This window comes from Tachysurus vachellii, chromosome 6 (assembly GCF_030014155.1).
Source record: "Tachysurus vachellii isolate PV-2020 chromosome 6, HZAU_Pvac_v1, whole genome shotgun sequence".
Lineage (NCBI taxonomy): Eukaryota > Metazoa > Chordata > Actinopteri > Siluriformes > Bagridae > Tachysurus > Tachysurus vachellii.
This window is the reverse complement of record NC_083465.1, coordinates 21,384,158-21,404,820: the sequence shown is the minus strand read 5'-3', so window position 1 is coordinate 21,404,820 and position 20,663 is coordinate 21,384,158. Positions and strand designations below refer to the sequence as shown.

Here is a 20,663-nt window from a genome sequence, read left to right as displayed (position 1 = left end):
TTTACTTTTATACAATTTTCTCCTGAGTGGCTTTTATTTTTCTCTTGAGTGGGAGAGCCAGATGGTCCTGCATCATAGGTGCCTTTTATTTTCTTAGGTGTGATCTGTAAAATGTTAAAAATGTCTACACATTAAATGTTCTCATCGTAATGCAGACTTTGAGTGGGATCACCCATAAATGCCTGATTTTTATTCTTTCTCCAGAATACAATTTTTCCAGTCTACTGTGTGAAATATTTGTCAGACATTTTTGATGGATTATAGATGAAGCGGAATAAAACAACCTCTTGATCAAAATCCTGCAACAAATATGAGTCAGTATAACAGGATATGAGTACTGTGAGAATAAAAATTCTCTCATAATCTCCATAAAGTATAACCATGATTTCAATTCAATGGCAGTAAAAAACTTGCAAATGTAATGGTCCCACTATGCAAAATAAATAATCGTACACTATATTTAAACAAAGAAATTATGTGATAATCTTACTTCTCATCTGAAATTTTATTAAGAAGTTATTTGATTGTAAACAAAAATGATGTGTGAGAGGTTGATACCTCTATCAACCATAATGACAAGACAACTCTTCCAATTTTTTTTTTTTTTAGTGAAATGCTGGTTTGTTTGTGACTGAAGTCAAGGAAGATATTTTCAGATCTTTGCTGCCACCTTGTGGAATTAATGCTGCACTGCAAAAATGTACAGCAGGTGAATAAGCCAGAAAAAAAGAGGGGAAAATCTACCTAAATATATATGCTTGAAAATTAGGCACACAAAGCATAAAATATTTAGTGAAAGTCTTAAATGCTTTGGATGGATCAATCTTTCAAAGGAAATCCAAATTCGTTTACATTTACTGTATTTGTAGATTCATCTCAATTCAGATTTTGGACATATTTTATGCTCTCAAGAAGTCCAATAATCTGTACAAACAGTCCAGCAATAAAGATTTATTTAATATATAATAATGACAGACTAATTAATAAAATGTTCACAAAACATTTCGGGTTCTTATATTGAAATTCCCTTTATAGGCCTAACACTTTTTGTTTGTTTGTTTGTTTAGAATTGATATTTGAGTTACAGTGGTTCAAATTAAACACAGTTCAATACAAAAAAAGGATCCTAATTATAAGAACTCAATAATAAATATAATAATTCTGAATATGGTGGGCTGTGATTATACCACTCAAATTATAAATAAATAAATAAATAAATAAATAAATAAATAAATAAATAAATAAAAAGAAAACTTTGCTTTGCAGAACCCTGGGGGTCTCTAGTCCTGACATTTAGAGTTTTTTTTTGTTAATTTGTTTGATATTTATTTATTTAACAGGTTTAAAAGAAACAGACTGTGCCTTGGGTTCAGTCACTACTGCAGCAGTGTAATACAAAGACTTTTGTTCGAGAAGGTGGTGGTGGTGGTGGATTTTTTTGTAAACAATAGTTTTAAAAAAAAATAGCATAAACATGTCTGAGCATCAGTGACAGTACGGATGCTCGAAGATATTATATTTAAGAAAAAGATAAAAAAAAAAACAACAAAATACAGACATGTGACACATCTATTAATATAAATATCAATGTGAAAGTGTGTGACATGAAAGATAAAGCCTCTGTGCCTCTAGTGTAGTGACAGAGCAAAGAACCCTTTAGGATGTTTAAAATAAAATAAATTAGGATGTTGAGAAAATCAGAGCAGTCAAGAGCTTTAATACATTTTATTAAATATTGCATAATAATGAAATCACAGCAGTAAATAGCGCGTTTAAATCCAACATTCTATCTGTATCTGTAACTGCACCGCAAATAAAGGAAAACAACATCTAACTGCAATATGAGCCTCTGCGTGTGGAAGATCACTATAGGCATTATTATGTCACACTCTTTATGAAAATGTCCAGTGATTGCAGTCAAGATCTTGGTAATTGTCTCCCGTGACACACTTGTGGAAAAGCATCTCCTACAAAGTAACATGGATTCCCTTCTCAATGCATCAAGGCAAAATTATTGATAATAATAATAATAATAATAATAATAATAATAATAATAATAATAATAATAATAATAAAACACAAAAAAACGAGGCACGGTTAACAATGCTGTGAGACAAAAGGCATCTGGATCCTAACACAGTGTTAGAAATCTGTCATTCATTCATATCCACCAAAAGCAACTCGCTGTGCTTTCCTAAAACTCTTCCTGTTATATAAACTATATTCCTAAAGGCTGTTGTGACTTCAAACATTTTATTCTTTTTATACTATACAATATTTACAAGTACGATTCTCTCGTCTCAGGATTCTCAAGACACTATATACTTTTTGCTTGTCTATCATGAAGTCGGATGGAATAAAGTAAAGCTGTGATGAATTTAAAATCCTATGTGACTCTAATCAGGGTCTCGGTTGGATAAAGTGAGATACGGTTAAAACCAATCAGCCAGACAATGATATACACGGTGTTATTAACGTAAAATATGATAAATACTGAATGTGGATGTGTTAAAAGAACAGTTAAGCATGTGAAACACTCCACACATGACCTCCTGCCTGTGGCATTATATAGAATGCAATGTACAATACATGGAGAGGAAAAGTATTCAGGAGACGTTAATGAGTTCATGAGCCAAAATACTTTATGGCTGTCAGAAGTGCAACACTGTGTAGAAACTCAAGCATGGCATGTTCTTCACATCAGGTCTAGTTAGCGATCGTTTCTTTTTCCTCTATTCAGTCTACACCACACTGAAATGCTGCTACAGCAGAAGAAACTAAACTATCATAAACAGCTTGATGTTTAGTATATAGATAAAAAAAAAAAAGTCTCCTAATGTAGCTTACTCGTATAAATGGCACTTCAAGATAGGAAGGACGGAGGTACGACACAACATCTCGTACAGATCAACACTTTTGTGGTCACATCAGGATTAAAGTTCTGTAAACCCATGTTAACGAATGCTGTACTTAACGTTCCAAGCTTTCTAAAGACAAAAAAATAGATTTCGGTTTATCCCACAAGCCTGTGTAGTACAGCAACATATCGAAGTGATCATATGTGCTCTTAGGAGGACCAGTTTCATTCAGTTTAGGAAAATAAGAATTTCAAGAATAGTTTGAAATATTACATGAAGAATGAAAAAAAAATGACCTTTATTTACATCACCTTATACTGCCATATACCTAAAATAGCATCTATATTCTTAAAATATTAATTTATTCCCTGTTCTGTATTACTATATTTTAATACTCAGCAAGCCTTTACCTTGTGAGGTCTAGTTTTGTTTTACTTTTTTTCCCGCTCAGAAGTAGGGATGAAAAACTTTCTCTCTGCAGCGCTTTTTCCTGCCTTCTTGTTTGATACACTACTAATCAAAAGTTTGGACAGGTTAAATATTTTTTTCTCGTTAATAATATTAAATATATTTTCATAAAGGCTTATAGATCAAATTTGTTTCTATGACAAATGTAAATAATTGTAATTTATTTCATGTCTGTGTAATCATTTACTTCTGAATTAGTAGGTTTTACTTAAAACTATTTTTTCCAGATAAATAATATTCATTTATTATTTTAATGTTGGGAAGGTTTTTTTTTTGTTTGTTTGTTTTATCGTGAAGCTGTCTGAGACGATACCAGAAGTCACCAGAAATATTTTTAAGAACTTTAAATATAAAACAGTTTTGATTGTTCTCATAAAGCTTTTTTTGTATATACTTTTTTGTTCATGGGGTAAATTTCACATTGTCTCGTTGTGTTATTTTTTTTTTTCATTATTATTCAAAAATAGTATCAAAATGGAGAAAAGCTTTATATAAGCGGGCTTGTCCACACCTTATATATATATATTAACTGTGCATACAGTTTTCAAGGCAAATGTTTGTCTATGCTTTAAGTGTTTTGTTAAAGTAGTTTAAATTTATCTGTTGAACGTTTGACACCAAATTGAAAGCAAAATATTATTTCTCACTAAACATGACTTAGTCACTTACGAAAATGCTGACAATTCTTCTGTCTAATAACAGATTTGTTTCAGTTACGTGAAGGTTTAGTAGTGTGGGAAGACTGTAGTCTGCCAGTGTGTGAAACATGAGAGACAATCAAAGAAGGTCCTTTTTTTTTTTGCATTTGTCTAAAATAAAAGATGAGCACAAATGTTTTGAGGGACTTTTGGTGGATCCTGGTTACTCCTGATCTTTAAAGAATATACATAACGGAAAAAACTAGGATTGTCAACAAAAATGTAGAACTCATGTAGACACCCATCTGTTTTCTGAAACAGGTTTAAAACGAATATTTTTTTCCTAATGTTATTATTATCAGCAGATATTCTGTCATAAATAAAGCAAGATCCCCAAAACATCATGATTAAGTGCCTAGAGTTCAATGATATCAGTCCATGTGGTGGTTCACATCACAACAGGAACTCAACCAGACCATATATAATGCTCTCAAAATACACACATGGCATCTGAAACTATTTTTTGTTTTGCACAAGGTTTACATATCCTTTTTTTCCTGACCTTTGTCCACTCGTTTACCCTTCAACACTGGTACCCTCCTTTAAGTGCCATTAACTACATTCTGACCCTTTACAATACTGCTGCTAGTCTGCTTCGTCTACTTTAGAGTTTTTGCTGTGTTAATGTCAGGTATGTGATTCAGTACAAAAAAAAAAAACACAGTACGGACATGAACATTTAAATAGAAATCAAAATAAAACGTAAGTAATGTATACTATAGAAACTGTGCAAGCTGACAAGCTGATACTTGTAGTTTTACTACAAAATTCTTGCTGACATGCTACAAACCTTACCGATCACATACCTGGACATTCACCTGGGCAAGATACAATACTGACAGAAACAAAGGAGAAAATAAATCATACACTTTAGCTCATCAGTAACAGTGTTCCACCCACACAGGTGTTATTAACATAGTGTTAGAGTCTCTACATACAAATCAGACATTTTCACATATTACAAGTTAAATGGCCTTCACGTAGTTCCCTGGGAAGGTGCCAAACTGTTTTGTCCTCTTTGATGTACCTACACACACACACACACACACACAAACACACACACACGCACAATGCATATATATAAGTCCCAGTCATGTGATCAGTAACAGGGCAGTGTTGCTGTGCTGCAGGGCCTCTGCAGACTAACATAGTAATGCTGTAACTGTGTAATATAGGAAGGAGGCCAGTTCAGTAATATATCCAGTACTGTGACTACTGACATACCGACAAACCAGCCGTCATCGCATTTCTCCATGACGTTCACAAGGTCTCCTTCCTGCAGCTCGAGCTCGTCGTCATTCTGTGGCACATAGCTGTACAAAGCCTGGAATCTGCGCGCACACACACAAAAAACACAGACACACACACATACACATACACACACACCAAGGATTTAGGTTATAATGTCAGTATAATGTCTGTTTCTATACTTTTTTTTACTGGTAGTTAGCTGAAAATATCTCTAATGGCTTTTATGACATGGGAACTGATGTAATGGTTCCTATCCGATTACTGAAGTGCAAATTCTTTTTGTTATATATGATCGTGCCACACAACTGGGCCATTTTCATGGAATCGGATCAGCCATCAGCAATGCTTAGGAACAACACCTCCTATTAAATTACCACTGCAGACCAAGAGTAACACATTACACTCCATTACAGCAGTATATTCAAATCCCTACACATAGCATTATATAAAAGTTGGTACAATGGATGCACATAATAGACACTTAACACTTTAACACTTATTAAAGAAACAAAATTATTCACAGATCATTTATAGGCTAATTTATATAGTCTAGTCTACAGACCTATATCACAGAAATCATATCCCATCCAAATAATAGTATATATACTCTCAAACACACACGCACACACACGCACACACACACACACACTGACATCAACATTGGTGATACTCACATGCCGCAGCTCAGGCGTCCAGGTTCAGGGCTGCTGCTTTGGGACTGGGGTTGCTGGGAAATGATGAGAGAGCGTTTACTGAGGTGGGGCATCAATCTGTGAGCGGAGTCTAAAGGGCGGGACAAAGTGCTGCAGTACCTCACCGAGGTCTCTGCAATATTCATGATCTCATTACACACTGCCTCCTATCAGAGGAGGAGGAGGGTTAACAGGTGGAGGATCCACAAAGGAAGAGGAAGTGTCAGTCAAGTCAGATGGAGGAAAGGACGAGCGGGTTAGAGAAGGTAGGAATGGAAGACCGGTGAGTAACAAAGGTGGAAAAAAAGGGTTGTCCGTTAAAACCAGGAAACCCGGGCGTAGGGAGAAAATCCAGGAAAGAGGCATGGAAGAGTAAGATAACAGAGTGAGTGCACATGGTCAGAAGGAAAAATTTGAATTACAGACGACAGATTAGACACTTCTGTCATGCGGTATAAGAATGAGTTTTAAAGATTAGAAAATATAGATATAGAAAGAAAGAATGATATGAGACTGAATGTGATTAGGTTTTTAGATTAAATATTACTATTTAGATTATTTTTCCTAATAAAACCTCCAAGTGCGTTAATTTAAATCAATAAAGGCTCTATTTGCTGTGTTTGGAATATTTTTGTAAGATATACCGTAAATGAGTTGGCGTTCATGTTGTTGTCCTGGATGTCAAATAGCATGACTGGACTTCTCGAGGATCTGCCATGGTAATCTCCGTCATTCTTTAAAGGCTATTAAGAAAACAAAAACATTACTGGACCAACCATTAGGCTCTATAAGGCTCCAGTTTTCATCACAATCCATCATATATGTTACTTTTAACCACGTATAGCTCAGATTTCATTCATTCTTCAAGTGCTTTATGTTCTGTGTCTCACAACAGCTTCGAGTGTTGTGGAAAAGAATGAGTCAGTAACAAATATGAGAACAGCAACATTTCACACTTCACCCTCAGGCACTCCAGACAGTGGGAAAGTGAAGGAGATCACTGTAGTATCAGCGTGCACACACACTTCAGCCTTTGGAAATAAAATATATATTTGCTGATAAAGAAACACATAACCTTATCATAGAAGTGTCATGGTATGTTTTGTATGTCATCCAATAAAAATGATGTAATATCTTTAAAAAAATATAAAACACAAACAAACAAAAAAAGCAGGAGTAAAAAAAAGCCTTTTCTATTTTCTTCTCCATTTATAACAGAACAGAATTTTCTTCTCCATTTATAACAGTAACAGAAAAGCAGAGGATTTGTATATATTTGAGTTCCCATAACAGAAATTATTAGAAACTAATAATATTAGTTAGTGTTTTGTTAATAGGTGCTCTCATACTAATTACTGATCTTAAAGGCCATTATGTCTCTGTTTTTGTTAATCATTGTAAACACACTATAAACTATTAATTATTCCTTTCAGTTTAAATGCGTCTCATCCATTCTCTCGTTTTAGTCCTAGTCTAAAGTGTTACGGAATTATGATCTGTTATTTACATTAGAGGCATCCGAGTACAATAAAATAATGGACGTTAATAATGGCAGTAACTGTAACATTAACCCTTATGACAGTTGCAGATAATGATGAATAGACTTTCTTAAATGTCTGAATGTAAACTATCATAGCAACCTCCTCACATGACATCATCCATGACACATTATGATATGATTATGTCAGTCTTTTGGCACAGATTTCAAGTAATGTGTTACAAAAATGTTCAAAAAACAATGCGCACTGCATGATTAAACTTTGACATGCAAAGTTTGGCCACAAGATTTATCAACCTATCAGTCTTCTTTAAATTCATGTTAAAACACTCAAAAGTTTCCATGCAGCCACTCCGTTCACAGACGTGTATCCATAAGGTGCCTCAAACGTGAACACATACTCTCACCAGATAACCAGCAAGTCCTGGCATTGCTCCTTTAATTGAGTTGTTAGGTGTAAAGCGGACACTAGTGATAACAGGTTTTAGCAACAGGTTGCACTTGGAATAATCACTGCACACCATGCAGGAGATACCTCTGCTGGACTATTTCTCCAGCTGCATGGCGCCTTGCGGGAGCTGCCAACCCTGTCCAGCTCTCCCCCTTCACCCTCCTGCAGCTCTGAATCCAGCCTTCCTGCTCCACCCAGCCATCCTTCCATGCCGGCACCACCACACGGACTCAGACTACGCGACAGACGTGGTGAAGGAGGGAAAAGGAGGAAGTCCTCCCCCTGAGGTGGGGTGAAGGTGAGGAACGGAGTGGCAGAGTTGGGCCTGGGTGGATATGGAGGGGGCAGTGGGGAGCTTGATGGCGAGGCCATCGGTGAGATGTAGTATGGGCTTCCACTGATGGGGGGAACAGGGCTGGCAGAGTGTGATGGGGGCAGATATTCACCTAGACGATAGGCAGTGCTGGGCAGAGGAGGCAGAGGAGGAGTTGGGGCAGCTGGGGGGCTAGAGCTCACACCCCCTACTGTGAGGGAGATCCACTCATTAGATATAGCATGGACCTCAGGAGACACAGAGCGGCGTGGTGAGCGTGGCAGTGGGAGTGGGGAGGTGCTGAGACGGGTACGCACCGGCTTTGAGGTAAGGAAGTGGGGTATAAGGGGAGAAAGTACAGAGGCAAAAGAGTGTAAGGTATTTAACATGGAAAGTAAGGATTAAAAAAAGGAAAGAAAGAAAGTGTGTATAACTCTTTGTTTGGTAAATGTCAATTTCCCTTTTTTTTTTTTTAAGATATAAAAAAAAATTCCAACATAAAACATAATTCCTTCCTTCTTAAACAATTTAAAGTGACATTTAGAATATACTGTAGTTGTTTTTTTTTTTTTTAAATATAACCCAAAAGGTAATTTTAGTCAAATTCCTGTCCTCTTTTAGTTGCATTCCTATTTTACATATATTTGTAAATAAATTATATCAATATTAATAATCGGTACATGAATATATGATATTGGGAAAATGAGGTAACATTGGCACGCCATAGCTCTGCCCACAAAAGAAAGCAGTTTATTAGAGTAGCATTTAAGGTGGTGTGAGAAGGCCTGTAGGTGGCACTCACCTGTGGAGATGCATTTGTGCTGCGATGTGGTGATTGGCTAAGGGGAGGATCGGGGAAGTCCACTCCATTTTTAACACGAGGCTTTTTGTGCACCTCCACGTAAGTAACTGGGAAGATGCCTTGTCTGTTGGTGCCTGAAATCTTTCCTTCGTACCAGTTTTCATCCACCCTCCGAATGAGTGTTATCCGCTCTCCCTGTAGTGTAGTAAACAAAAATAAAAAATAAATGATCAGTATATAGTCACAGCAGATTAATATATATATTAATATTATATTACTCGGCTTTTGTAATATATACATTTCTATTATATCAAGACGATACAGCTGCATGATAAATGAAATCAATTTTTTATTTATTTCAAATTATGACAAATCATAATTGCAGTATTGATCTTGAATGATTGATCGATACGTAGTCAGCGAAGTGCAAAACAGCTATCTGACAAACAATTGTTATTGATTTGAATCTTTTTCACTAAATCATTTTGTCCAAAATAATTCAGAGTGATGTATAATATCATGGTATTCCTTCAGAACTTTGTTTACACTTTATTTCCAGGCATTTCCCATTCACAGTGTGTAGCAATATAATCGGATTATACAACGTAAAGTCAAAATTGTGCAACCCTACAAGATATATGTACAAAACAAAATTGCACAATGCCTGGGGCCTTCTGTTTTGACCCACACAGATATAACATAAACCTATACTGGAAAAAAAACAGTGTTGGGCAGTAACGCAGTTACATTTGACAGTAACTAATACTTAAGTAACTCAACTTTTAAGTTTCTCAAAGTGGAAATATGCTCATTATTTCTTTAAAAAAGTAAATAAAAAGTTACTTTTAACAGTAATGCATTACTTTTTGGTGTAAGTAATCAAGTAATTGAGTTACTTTTTGAATGAAGTAACTAGTAACTGTAACTAGTTACTATTTCATAGTAACTAGCACAACACTGGAAAAAACTGACATAATTTGTGTACAGTAAAATATGTAATATATGTTTTATATGTAACCTTTCTGAACGACATCTCGACAGCTGTGTCTCCAGTGAAATTGAAGCGTGCAATGGCCTCTCCGTACTCCAGCACTTGAACTGGAGCACTCTTTTTGGGCTGGGCTTTTTCTGTCGGGGGCAGTAGCTGAAGAGAAGTGGTAAGCATAACACGAGTATAACCATGTAATCCAACCAGAGGTTCATTTTATTCAAGGAAAATACTTTAAATCTTGAGTGAAGTGTCTGCGCGTACCTCAACATAGTTACGTGGGAAAATGCCGACTCTACCGTGATGCTCTCCTTCATACCAGTTTTGGTCCACCTGCCGAAAGATGTACACAATGTCTCCTTTTTGAAATGGCAGCTCCCTGACAATGAGAGGTGAAGTCCGGTTAGGTAGTCAGCACAAACTCTTTCTAGCGCTGTAACATTGTTCATGCACATTGTGTACATTTTTTTATATCTAATTTTATTATGTGCTGTTGACAATTCATTATACAACAGTCCTAATGAATGGTTGATTCTGACTGGTAAGAAAGTGTTGATTAAACCTGTATAGCATTTGCTCTAACAGTAAGTAAGACAGTAATGTTTAAAATAATACCTGTACTTCTAATACATGATTAAATCTATTGTAACATTTTATATACGTACTTGTATGGGGTATACATCACAAATTGCAAATGTCGCTGATATGTTTTGTGTGAGGGGATTTTTATTGGATATTTTGTCTTACATTTACAGCACCTGTGCCTTATTCAGAGTGATTATATTAATCTAATTTATATACCCAAGCAGTTGAGGATTTGAACTTACAACCTCCTGTTTAGTAGAAAAAGCATTGAGCTACAACTTTCTCATATTATGGGGTATAATACATATATATATTATGGGATATATTCCCCAAAAGAGAAGCTGTCAAACATTTACTTTCATATTCCACAACGTTGACTGTTACATTAATATGATGATTGGGGATGTGGTAGTTTAGTGGATAAGGTGTTGGTCTACTGATTGGAAGGTTGGGAGTTCAAATCCCAGATACACTGAGCTGCCACTGCTGGGCACCTGAGCATGGCCCCTTAACCCTCAATTGCTCAGTTGTATAAAATGAGATGAAATGTAAGTCGCTCTGGATAAGGGAGTCTGCCAAGTGCTGTAAATGTACATCTGCTGATAATGAACCTATAAACAAATGAAAAGTATGCATTTTTGTTAATTAATAAAAATGCAACTGTTGACAATTTGCTATATTATTTGTGGTATAAGTGGATTAATACTCTTCAGGATGTGCAGTTACAGGAAAATAATCAACAGTGTGTCTTTTTGTGTTTTATTTCCTATTTATTGATACAAAAATCAAAATGGCTCTAACATCATGCATTAACTAATATATATACTCACTTTAAAGTTTCCGCTTTAAAGTTAAACAGGGCCAGGGCAGGTGTCCTCTGTAAACAACACACAAACCACACAATGTGTTAAATCTGGAACATGATGCGCAACATCAAGTTAGTCAATAATCATCCGTGTGATACATCATAAATTTATGCAGAGAATCCTGCTGTCCAATATTAGGAAAGAATTTTATCCCTACATTCGTGGTGCTAATGACGGCAGTCACCTCTGGGCCAGACTTCCTCTTCTCTGAGTCGTTGATGGTGAGCAAGTCTCCAAAGCGCTCATTGGTGATAAACTGCTGATGTGTGAGTACTAGGCCTGCATGCCGGCGTGATGCGATGTCTGCCTCCTCTTGTTCCCGCTTCAAACGTCTCTGTTCTTCCAGGATTTTCTGAAAACAATTTATTTTATTTTATTTTTTTTTTAAAACTTGCATGCAATTCTAAACAATTATGTTACATCCAGTTCAAATGTCCATCTAGCATACAGCTAGTCAGAGGGAAACATTATGCTAGTCTTTTTTAGCTTGAGGCTAGTGTAAGATAAATATATGTCTTTTGAAATATTATACAGTCAGTTCAGCAGAATTATTTAGTTTTAGCATATGGCTAGTTTGACACACGTGAGATTAGCTTACAAGAAACATTTAATAATGCTAATTTGAGGAAGATAGTTGGTTTAGCATTGAAGCTACACTTCTTATCTTTCTATTTATTTACAGATGTACTTTCTCTATTAAATGTAAAAATATATAAGCATGAACTGGGTATATGCTATATTTATGAAACAAAAAAGTAAGGAAAATTAACACTTTGTGTGTGAATCTAGGTTTAACGTTACTCCAAGCACACACAACAAAATCAGTGATGTGTAAACAGGATATTTTTTAAATGGCATTCATTTTTACCAGTATCCCTAGGCAGATAAATATCTGAATACAGATAATCAAATAAGCTGTACAGTAAGTAAAGTTTTGTACCTTGATAAGCAGTTAATATCAAATCTTATGTATTAACCTAAAAGCCCTTAGGAAAAGAAGCAGAAGTGAAGTAACAAAGCCGTACCTCTTTGTCTCCGTAACGTCTGCGTGCCACCTCGTCTGGGTTTTCTCCTTGATCTCCTTGGCTTAACGGCTGTGAGGATTCGGAGTCTGTTTAAGAACAAGCAAAGTAACTCTTTGTTCCTTTAATAACTAAAGCTTAAAGGATGAATTTAGTGTTCTTCAGCATGAAGGGAGAGGACAGAATCAGGAAATACTCTCAGCTACTATTTCACCACACTCTTAACACCATCACTGCACCAGTAATGAAGATGTTAATGAGGATCATTAATCATTAAAAAGCTATGACATGGTTAATGCGGTTAGAAAGAGCACACACAGTATATGAATCACTAAACTATGTGGACACAATGGTCTGCATGCTGCATTCAGAGTTGAAACCACTGGGTTGCAACCAATACGCTGTATATTGTAGAAACCCAAAGTTAAAGTATATCAGTGGAAAATGTTTGATGATAAGCCATTGTACATCCAAAAAGGCAAAAAAACCGAATAAAATACAATATACTAAAAATATTAAATGAGACAACATACATTTACATTCATCAGGTGCAAATGTAAAATACAAAAAGATCACAGTGGCATGTGGAATTGAATGTCTGAGTAAAAATAAATGAAAACAAAACTAACAATCATTTCATCCATATGAAGCGGAAAAGATGTATGGGTATGCAGGCGAGACCACCAATAACAATCGATCATGACTAAATTTATTAACTGAACCATCTGTCAGTGGCATCCGTCCACTGTCCAGTTCCCAGGTTTACTTTAAGACTGAGCAGTGAACTACACAAATATCTTTGGATTTAAGAAATCGCCTTGATATTTACACAAATACATGACATTACTGTTGTAAAATGAATTTCTTTACGCGATAATTAAGACTGATATACGATCTTTGCCTCATACCACACACACATACCGAACAAATTAAGATGAATATCATGTCATTCTGCCACAAGATCACACAAAGTTGTTCACACACTGCACACCACTGACATGGAGAAAGTAAAGTCGCTCGGTGGTGAAAAAAAGAGCAGACAGGAGAGAGGGATCAAAGGGGGATGAGTGATCACAAATACAGCCAAGGCTGAGTGTGAGCATGGACAGAGAGACACTCAAGAGGTTTTCATCATAGCCACCTCCACAGTGGTTTTTATTGGCATCTGAGCATTCTGCATCGATGAAGTCATCACCATTGGTCCCCTCTGAACCATTACTGAGCCTCTCCAGCACCTCGAGAGACGACAGACGTTGGGGGATGATGGGTCGCAGTCTGGACGAAAACGCTCGACTTTCTGCAGTATCCCTGGCCAGGCTTTTTGCAGCTGAAAGAGTTTTTTTGGACTGGAGATTGTGCAGGGTCTTCCGTAAGGAGAATGGTGCCGGACCCATTAGCAACAGGTTTGTAGGAGGACCTGGTCTCTTCTCTGGTAGGCAGCTGCTGGCCTGCTGACGCTCATGCCTGAGGATAGTGGTGAAACGGGTGTAGGAGGCAGGACAGGAGCCTTTACACTTGCTGGGTTTGAGGTGGAAAGGGAGATGATCATGGTGGTGGTGGTGGTGGTGTTGGTGCCCTAATATTAGGGTGTTAGGCAGTGAGAGACCAGGAGAAGGAGTTTCCGCTGTAGCATTTTGTACACAGCTATCCTTCTGTTCTATCTTGCCATCAGTGTGTGAGAGTAAGTCTGTTCTTGAGCTATGGTTCTTGTTAGAAAATGCTACACACACCTCTGGCTCTTGACTTTCTGAGAATGAAGTCTCTTCTTTAGGTGTTTGCTCCTCGGCACTCTCTAAGGAGCAATTGTCTACATGTGCTGTCCCAGGCGTTATTAATGACTCAGCAGAAAGAGCTGACTGAAGTATACAAGCTACAGGGGCGGGGCTATGGGAGGGGCTAGAGCCACTGGGTAGTGTAGGCATGGAGGCGGAGCGTGTCGGGCCGGTGTTAGAACACTGAATTATACGCTCAAACTCCATCACACGACAACTGACAGCATGACGGGGGATGTTCCTGCATTGCTCAGCAGTGATATCAGCATCTGACCTTTCAAAAAGTGAGGCCAAGTTACGTACACTGGCATGAGGGCTGAGGCCCAAAGATCTCGGCCTCTCAATATGGTGCATGTTCCTGTACAGAGTTGAAAATTCTGCTGTGCTCCTTACAGCTACATTGATAGGTCCATTTTGGATAGGTGTGCTACTTTTGCAAACAGCTTCTCGCAAAAAGTTGGCTTTGGTGTCTGAACCGAGTTCATGGTACGTGTCTGTTGTATCATCGTTTCCTGAGAGGCATGGCTCTTCGTGTAGATCCTCACAGCTGTGCACTTTGGCCCATGCCGTTGCCTCAGCTCTCCTCTCCTGGTTCTCATCAGTAGAAGAGGCAAATTTAGGCTTGAATTTAGAGGGGAGGATTTGGGGAATGCAGGCTTTGGCAGCAGATAGAGAGTTTTTAGTCTTGTTCTGAGTACCTAGTGTGCTACTGGCAAGAACTGAGCGACCATTTACAGAGGAGCATGGTGAAATCACACAGCCATTCCCACCTTTATAATCCCGTGGCAGGCATGCAGGGTAACAGAACAAACAGCAGGTTAGATTGTTCTCTCACTACATGAAAACAGCAGATATGCAAATACAATGGCATAATTCATTTATTATAAAAACAATAAATTATATGAACACGTGGAGAGAGTATAGCAATAGTTCTAATCAATTACAGATCAAAAATACTCAAGGTAAGCATCTTGTGCTTTCATATTTTTTCATATTTCCTCCAAATCTTTCCAGAAGTCAAAAGATCTTTGTTCTTTGAAGCTAACTACTGGGTAGAAAGCCATGCACACATGAAATACATCAAAAGAAACTATGATGCAATGGTATGGAAAATAAAGTGCTATAAATGTAATATATATTTATAAAAATATGACTAAGAGGATTAACCACCTCAGCTGGCACCCAAGAACAAATCAATGCCAAACGTCGACAGATGACTGGCTTCTTAAATACAATAAAATGCTTTCCCGCTATAAATTTTCACAGTCTCCTTCTAGAATGCACACATTAGTGCAAATAGCACAGCCCATGGCCTCCAAAGCCTCTTTTTTTTTAAAAATGAGGTGCAAGGCAGTTCCTGAAACTGCACCATACATAAGTCATAAATCCTCAGTTGTAGTCAGCTTCCCTTTCTCAGCTTCTCACAGCTTCAGAAGACAATCATGCTCATGCCAGTGAATAATCAAGAATAATATATTCCATAATATACTCACTGTATCAAGTGAGCTTCGGCTGAGGTAATGTTTACATTGAAACTAATTCCCTTACTGTTTTCTTCCTGACTGAGCCAAAGTAAATCAAGACTAAACTCACTTGATCGCTACACATGCAGTGAGGACTTGGCTTACAAGCTGCAACAGGCAGATGCAACTGTTTCCTATTCTAAAGTCTCTTCCAGATAAAGCTGACATGGGTTTCCTATGACCCCTTTCACAGTCTCCAGTGCATCAGTAAGTCAGGCAAAGCGTCAGCTGTGGTAACACACTTACGTAACTGACTCTTTAATGGCTTCCATAAGTCTTTGTGACTTTAAGGAATTCTAAACCAAAAGTTTTATTTGATCTCATTAAACCTCCTTCCCTACACTTCAGCCAAAGCAAACGCTTCTTACTAGAAAATACTAGAAAGATTTAAGGTATTAATAAAGTGTTGTTAAAAAATAGCATGCTTAAAGTGTGAGGAATATAAACGCATCTGCTGCTTGGAGCTTATATTTTAGAGGATTTAGAGGTCTAGAAACTTGCCTGAGGACCAGACTAGTGAATAGAAGCGTTTAGTAGCAATTGCAAAACCCTGGTATTTCTCAAACACACCGTAGATGCACAGATCATCCCAAATGTCTACCAAGCTGATAAAATGTCCAACATCATATTTAAGGTTAACATGTTACTATAACTGTAAAAGAGAGAATAATGTAACTTATACCACAGCACTACTGAATTCTTGATTCTGATTGCTCAGGAGGTGATTCATTTTCTATAACATTGGCTCTGACAGCTGCTTTTTTATGTCTTAGTAGATTCCAAAGTGGGAAAAATACAGGCTGAGTTAGAGACTGGAACAACTAGCTATAAATGATATGTCATAAGTTCGGTGACTTATGTATTATACAATTCTTTACAAAATATTCTTTTGCTGTGTTGCAAAAGCAATAGAGTTTTCAAGTCTTGCTGTTATATGAAATCTATTAACTTTGGGATTACATTGACTTGTGATGGCCAGGATACTACAGATGAATGAATGTATGAATAAAAGACTAAACAACACTTTACACCACCAGACAATCAGTGCACAATTTTACAATATTATCGTCACAAAACAAAACTGAGTCCAAAATATAATGAAGGCGTAGATACTGTCTTTTATCATGACTAGCATGGAGACACTAGCGTCAGTGAGCACATGAGTGAGCTGCTTTGCCTCTGACTTATAATTAGTGCTGTGTTAACTATTAGAGTAAACAGTTCTTGTCCCCTTGGGTACCCCATTTCCACCCTCTAAACCTCCCCCGGGTCACATGTAACTCAAATTCCATCCTTTGACCTCAGTCTGACAGCTGACTTCCTCATGCTTTGGCATCTCTGCATGCTCGGCATGTCCATCCCACCCCCGCGGCTCCAGTCACAAACACCAGATCCGCATATTAATCTACAGCAGCACCAGCATTTCTTCATACTCCATATCAGAGCAGTCAGCAAAGCCGGTGTCAGTCTCCACTGTAGGAGTGGAGTGATGTGAAAACTCCACGGTATGATAATCGTACAAGCAAAACTCACAATGCTCTCTATATTGTGGCTACACCATTAGGAGGATGACATGACCTTAAATCACACATTATAGCACAGGTTTGAAATTTTATCGGTAAATAAACCACTAAAAAAGTATGGACTGTTCATGAACTCCAGTATTCATGCAGCATAAGTAATGTTAGAGTTGACACAATATAAACCTAATTAATATGTTCTTCTGATGATGTTTACAGTATAATCAAGGCGCTCATAAATCGGTGGACGGAAATTTTCACCCACTGACCTGAGTTCAAGTGGTCATCACTTTCAAGTGGTCACTTTCAGTGTCATAATATTTATGTTTATTTAAGTGGACATTTAGTTGTGAATAGAATATCTAGGAGTCGATGCTCGGTACTTCGTTCAAATCAATTCTTCAGATCTTCAAATACTGTATGTCCAGAGTTAATGGATTTAACATTGCTGATGGTGTATTGATTCTGCAGTTGATGAACTCTTAATGACATCATACTGGTATAATGTAAGTCCAAATGTCTTACTCTAAATCCCCCAAAGACCAGAGACTCTGAGCATAATTCAGCAAGCAATATATAAGCTGTGTGTCTGGACCTAAAAGCCTAAAGCGCACAGCCTCCAGTTGAGACACTGGTGACTAAAGGTCAGGCGAGACATCTGTTAGGTGTCAAGTGTGAAAAAAAATGTCAGCTTCAAGGGAACACAGGAAGACAAATGAGCATTGCTGCTTTAGCGATATTGTGGAGAAGGAATGTTATGATGATAAGATGAGCAGGGTCAAAATGAGAAGTTATTCGCTGCTCCATCTTAACAGACCATTAATATGAGTGCTAACGTATATGTATCCAAAGCAGGATTATCACACACACAAACACATACACACACAGGCAAAGCATATAATCTAGTTCACAGGAGCCTTAGTGTTAGCGTTACTGGACACATGTTTAACAAAGTCATTGATGAACAACAAAGGCTAGGATCCTACCTTTCGAAGAAGAACTGGGATGGCGTTTGTTAAGTGCTCGCAGGCCTTGCAGTGGGATGTCGCCACCCTCCAAGACACTTTTGTAAATGTGCCGATCGCATTCTGGAGCTGCGTGCTCAGCGCCAGCCGAGCCGCCCTCCTTCCCCGCCACAATGGGGCCCGGTTTACACGTCGGGCTGGAAGCACACAGAGAGACAGACAAAATGAATCAAACACACAGTACAGGCCTGCTTAGTAAACAGTGTTATGTTTATCATAGTATAAGAAATAGACAATAAAAAGCAAGCATCCAGTTCACAGGTCTCTCCAAATGAATAGTATTTATGACATTAGATATAGTTCTATTACCCATAATATTGCTATAGTAATAGTATATTATTCATACCAGGTCAATAAAAACTTCTGCACAAAGTCTTGGCACCATCAAAGAAAGACTTTTAATTTATCACCAATAAGTATCGACCTAAATTCTGGCCACAGGTGATGCTGGGAATTATTTTTAGTCCTTCGGGGACTAATGTGTTTCTGATAATGCCTACTAAGTGAATTTCTTGGCTCTCTTTCAAGCCTGAGTGGTTGCACCTTGATATTGATGAGACAGAAACAGCTGCTTTATCCCTCATCCAAGCATTCCTGAGAGGCCAGAGGTTCTGTGATTCAAAAATGTGTCTAAACCTTTCCGCATGGGGTTCATGGTGTATATGTGGACTTCTTTTCCATAGATGCTCCCACAGACTATGCTCTCTCGGATATGAGCCTGCTAGCTTATCTACTATAAACAATCCTGGTAATAAAAGCACACAATTTAACATGAAATATGTCAAACTTTGGAGAGTCCCAGGTTTATATAATAATACATAAGTGTTTAGTAAAGAATGCAACTATTTAGTGGTGAAAAACGCTAGGCTGTAATTAAACTAAATATAAATGAACACATGCAGAAAATAAACAAATGATTTGAGAGTAGGTTTAAAGCACATGAACAGTTTCAGGCTCTAGGTTGAGGTCAGTGGTCTGCTGCACTTTTATCCCTGAAGGCTGCTTATTCACCAGTGTAATGAGTGCGGACTCAGACCACATCCCTCAAACACACCCTCCTTTCATTACAGAATGCATGCTGAAATCATCCAGGCTAAAATGTTCTGCACATTTCAAAACTCTCCTGATCTACAACTGAACAAAAGAATTACTGTTTTTCTTTGCCCTTTTTAAACATATTCTTTAAAAAGAGTCTTGGTTATTGCATACACAAGTGATCGATTCCATCAAAATCTCCTTATATATCTTTAATAGCAGCTTCACATATTTAAGGCAGCGAAAAAAGACATTAATAAAGCAGATGAAGGTTTTATTTCTCATATAAAATGTTTAGAGTGTGAGTAAAAATTTTACATTTTATGCAAACTTATTGGTTCAATTAATAACAATAAACGTGTTATTGGATGCCGGGAAATTGATTTATATTTACGCTGTAGTGTATTTTAAGTTTGGGATATTTGTGTATACTACTTAATAAAGCCCTATTTAATTTGACAGCACTAAATACCCTATTGACTTTGCCATCAATCAGTATAACCACATAGAATCTAAAAGTAATGACTTGTAATGAGGGTCTGATTACACCAAGCACTAAATGTAACACAGACACGTACATGAGAATAGTGACAACTCCTAGAACACATCAGATGTTTCACAGCATGAGGTGACTATCCGTGTCCCGCCAAGACGCCTGAGGAACCTGAGTGTCTGCCTGCCAGTTGCTAGAGATGATCTTACCAGATTTACGTAAGAATTAGAGCTCGGTCACACACTCGTACACACACATAGGAGGAGCAAGTAGACTTTCAATATAGGGGAAGGTTCAGCCTCTTTTTTATGGATCCTTCACTGGACAGAAATATTGCATTGTTCTAAAAATGGAGTACAAAAATGCAGGGTTTTAGTCTCAATTCCCATAGCATTTCAGAAAGGACCATGTGAAAGCATATCATCCTCCACTTCCCCTGTTTAGATCAGAAGACCAGCTGGTCTCATTTTTATAACAAGAAAACTTGTGTCCACATCATGTGGCTTCGAAAGAAAATAATAAAGCCATTAAAAAGCTAAACAACTTCTAAACAACACTGGCAATGCTCGAAATCAATGCCACAGATTCTTAAATGGTACATGATTACTCAAAATGGTAGAATTACTCCGACATCATTTTCTACAATTTAGAATGTTCACCCAAGACAATAAACAAGTTACAATGATGCTCTTGCTATGAATATGACAACAGTGTAAAAATGACTAGTTTAATTTAGTCCCTGGTGTCTAAATAAAAAACATTAAAAAGCTTTGGCATTTTAATTGCACCCTTTAATGCTATTT

General features: G+C 37.3%; 1 protein-coding gene across 3 annotated transcripts in view; it reads right to left on the bottom strand.

Annotated features, from left to right (window-relative positions):
- Positions 1 to 1,710: 1,710 nt before the first annotated feature.
- The window catches only part of LOC132847523 (sorbin and SH3 domain-containing protein 1), a 47,191-nt gene continuing 28,238 nt past the window's right edge, over positions 1,711 to 20,663 (bottom strand). The window contains exons 15-27 of one of the 3 annotated variants that reach the window (XM_060872884.1): positions 18,296 to 18,469; positions 13,634 to 15,048; positions 12,496 to 12,581; positions 11,655 to 11,822; positions 11,435 to 11,481; positions 10,284 to 10,398; positions 10,050 to 10,175; positions 9,032 to 9,226; positions 8,001 to 8,549; positions 6,612 to 6,710; positions 5,950 to 6,134; positions 5,249 to 5,355; positions 1,711 to 5,051 (exon numbers count right to left, since the gene is read on the bottom strand). In XM_060872884.1, coding sequence (XP_060728867.1) covers positions 4,990 to 5,051; positions 5,249 to 5,355; positions 5,950 to 6,134; positions 6,612 to 6,710; positions 8,001 to 8,549; positions 9,032 to 9,226; positions 10,050 to 10,175; positions 10,284 to 10,398; positions 11,435 to 11,481; positions 11,655 to 11,822; positions 12,496 to 12,581; positions 13,634 to 15,048; positions 18,296 to 18,469 — 3,328 coding nt within the window. In that variant the 3' untranslated portion in view covers positions 1,711 to 4,989. Of the gene's footprint in view, positions 5,052 to 5,248; positions 5,356 to 5,949; positions 6,135 to 6,611; positions 6,711 to 8,000; positions 8,550 to 9,031; positions 9,227 to 10,049; positions 10,176 to 10,283; positions 10,399 to 11,434; positions 11,482 to 11,627; positions 11,823 to 12,495; positions 12,582 to 13,633; positions 15,049 to 18,293; positions 18,470 to 20,663 lie in introns of all 3 variants that reach the window. The other 2 variants (XM_060872883.1, XM_060872882.1) reach the window with 2 other exon arrangements.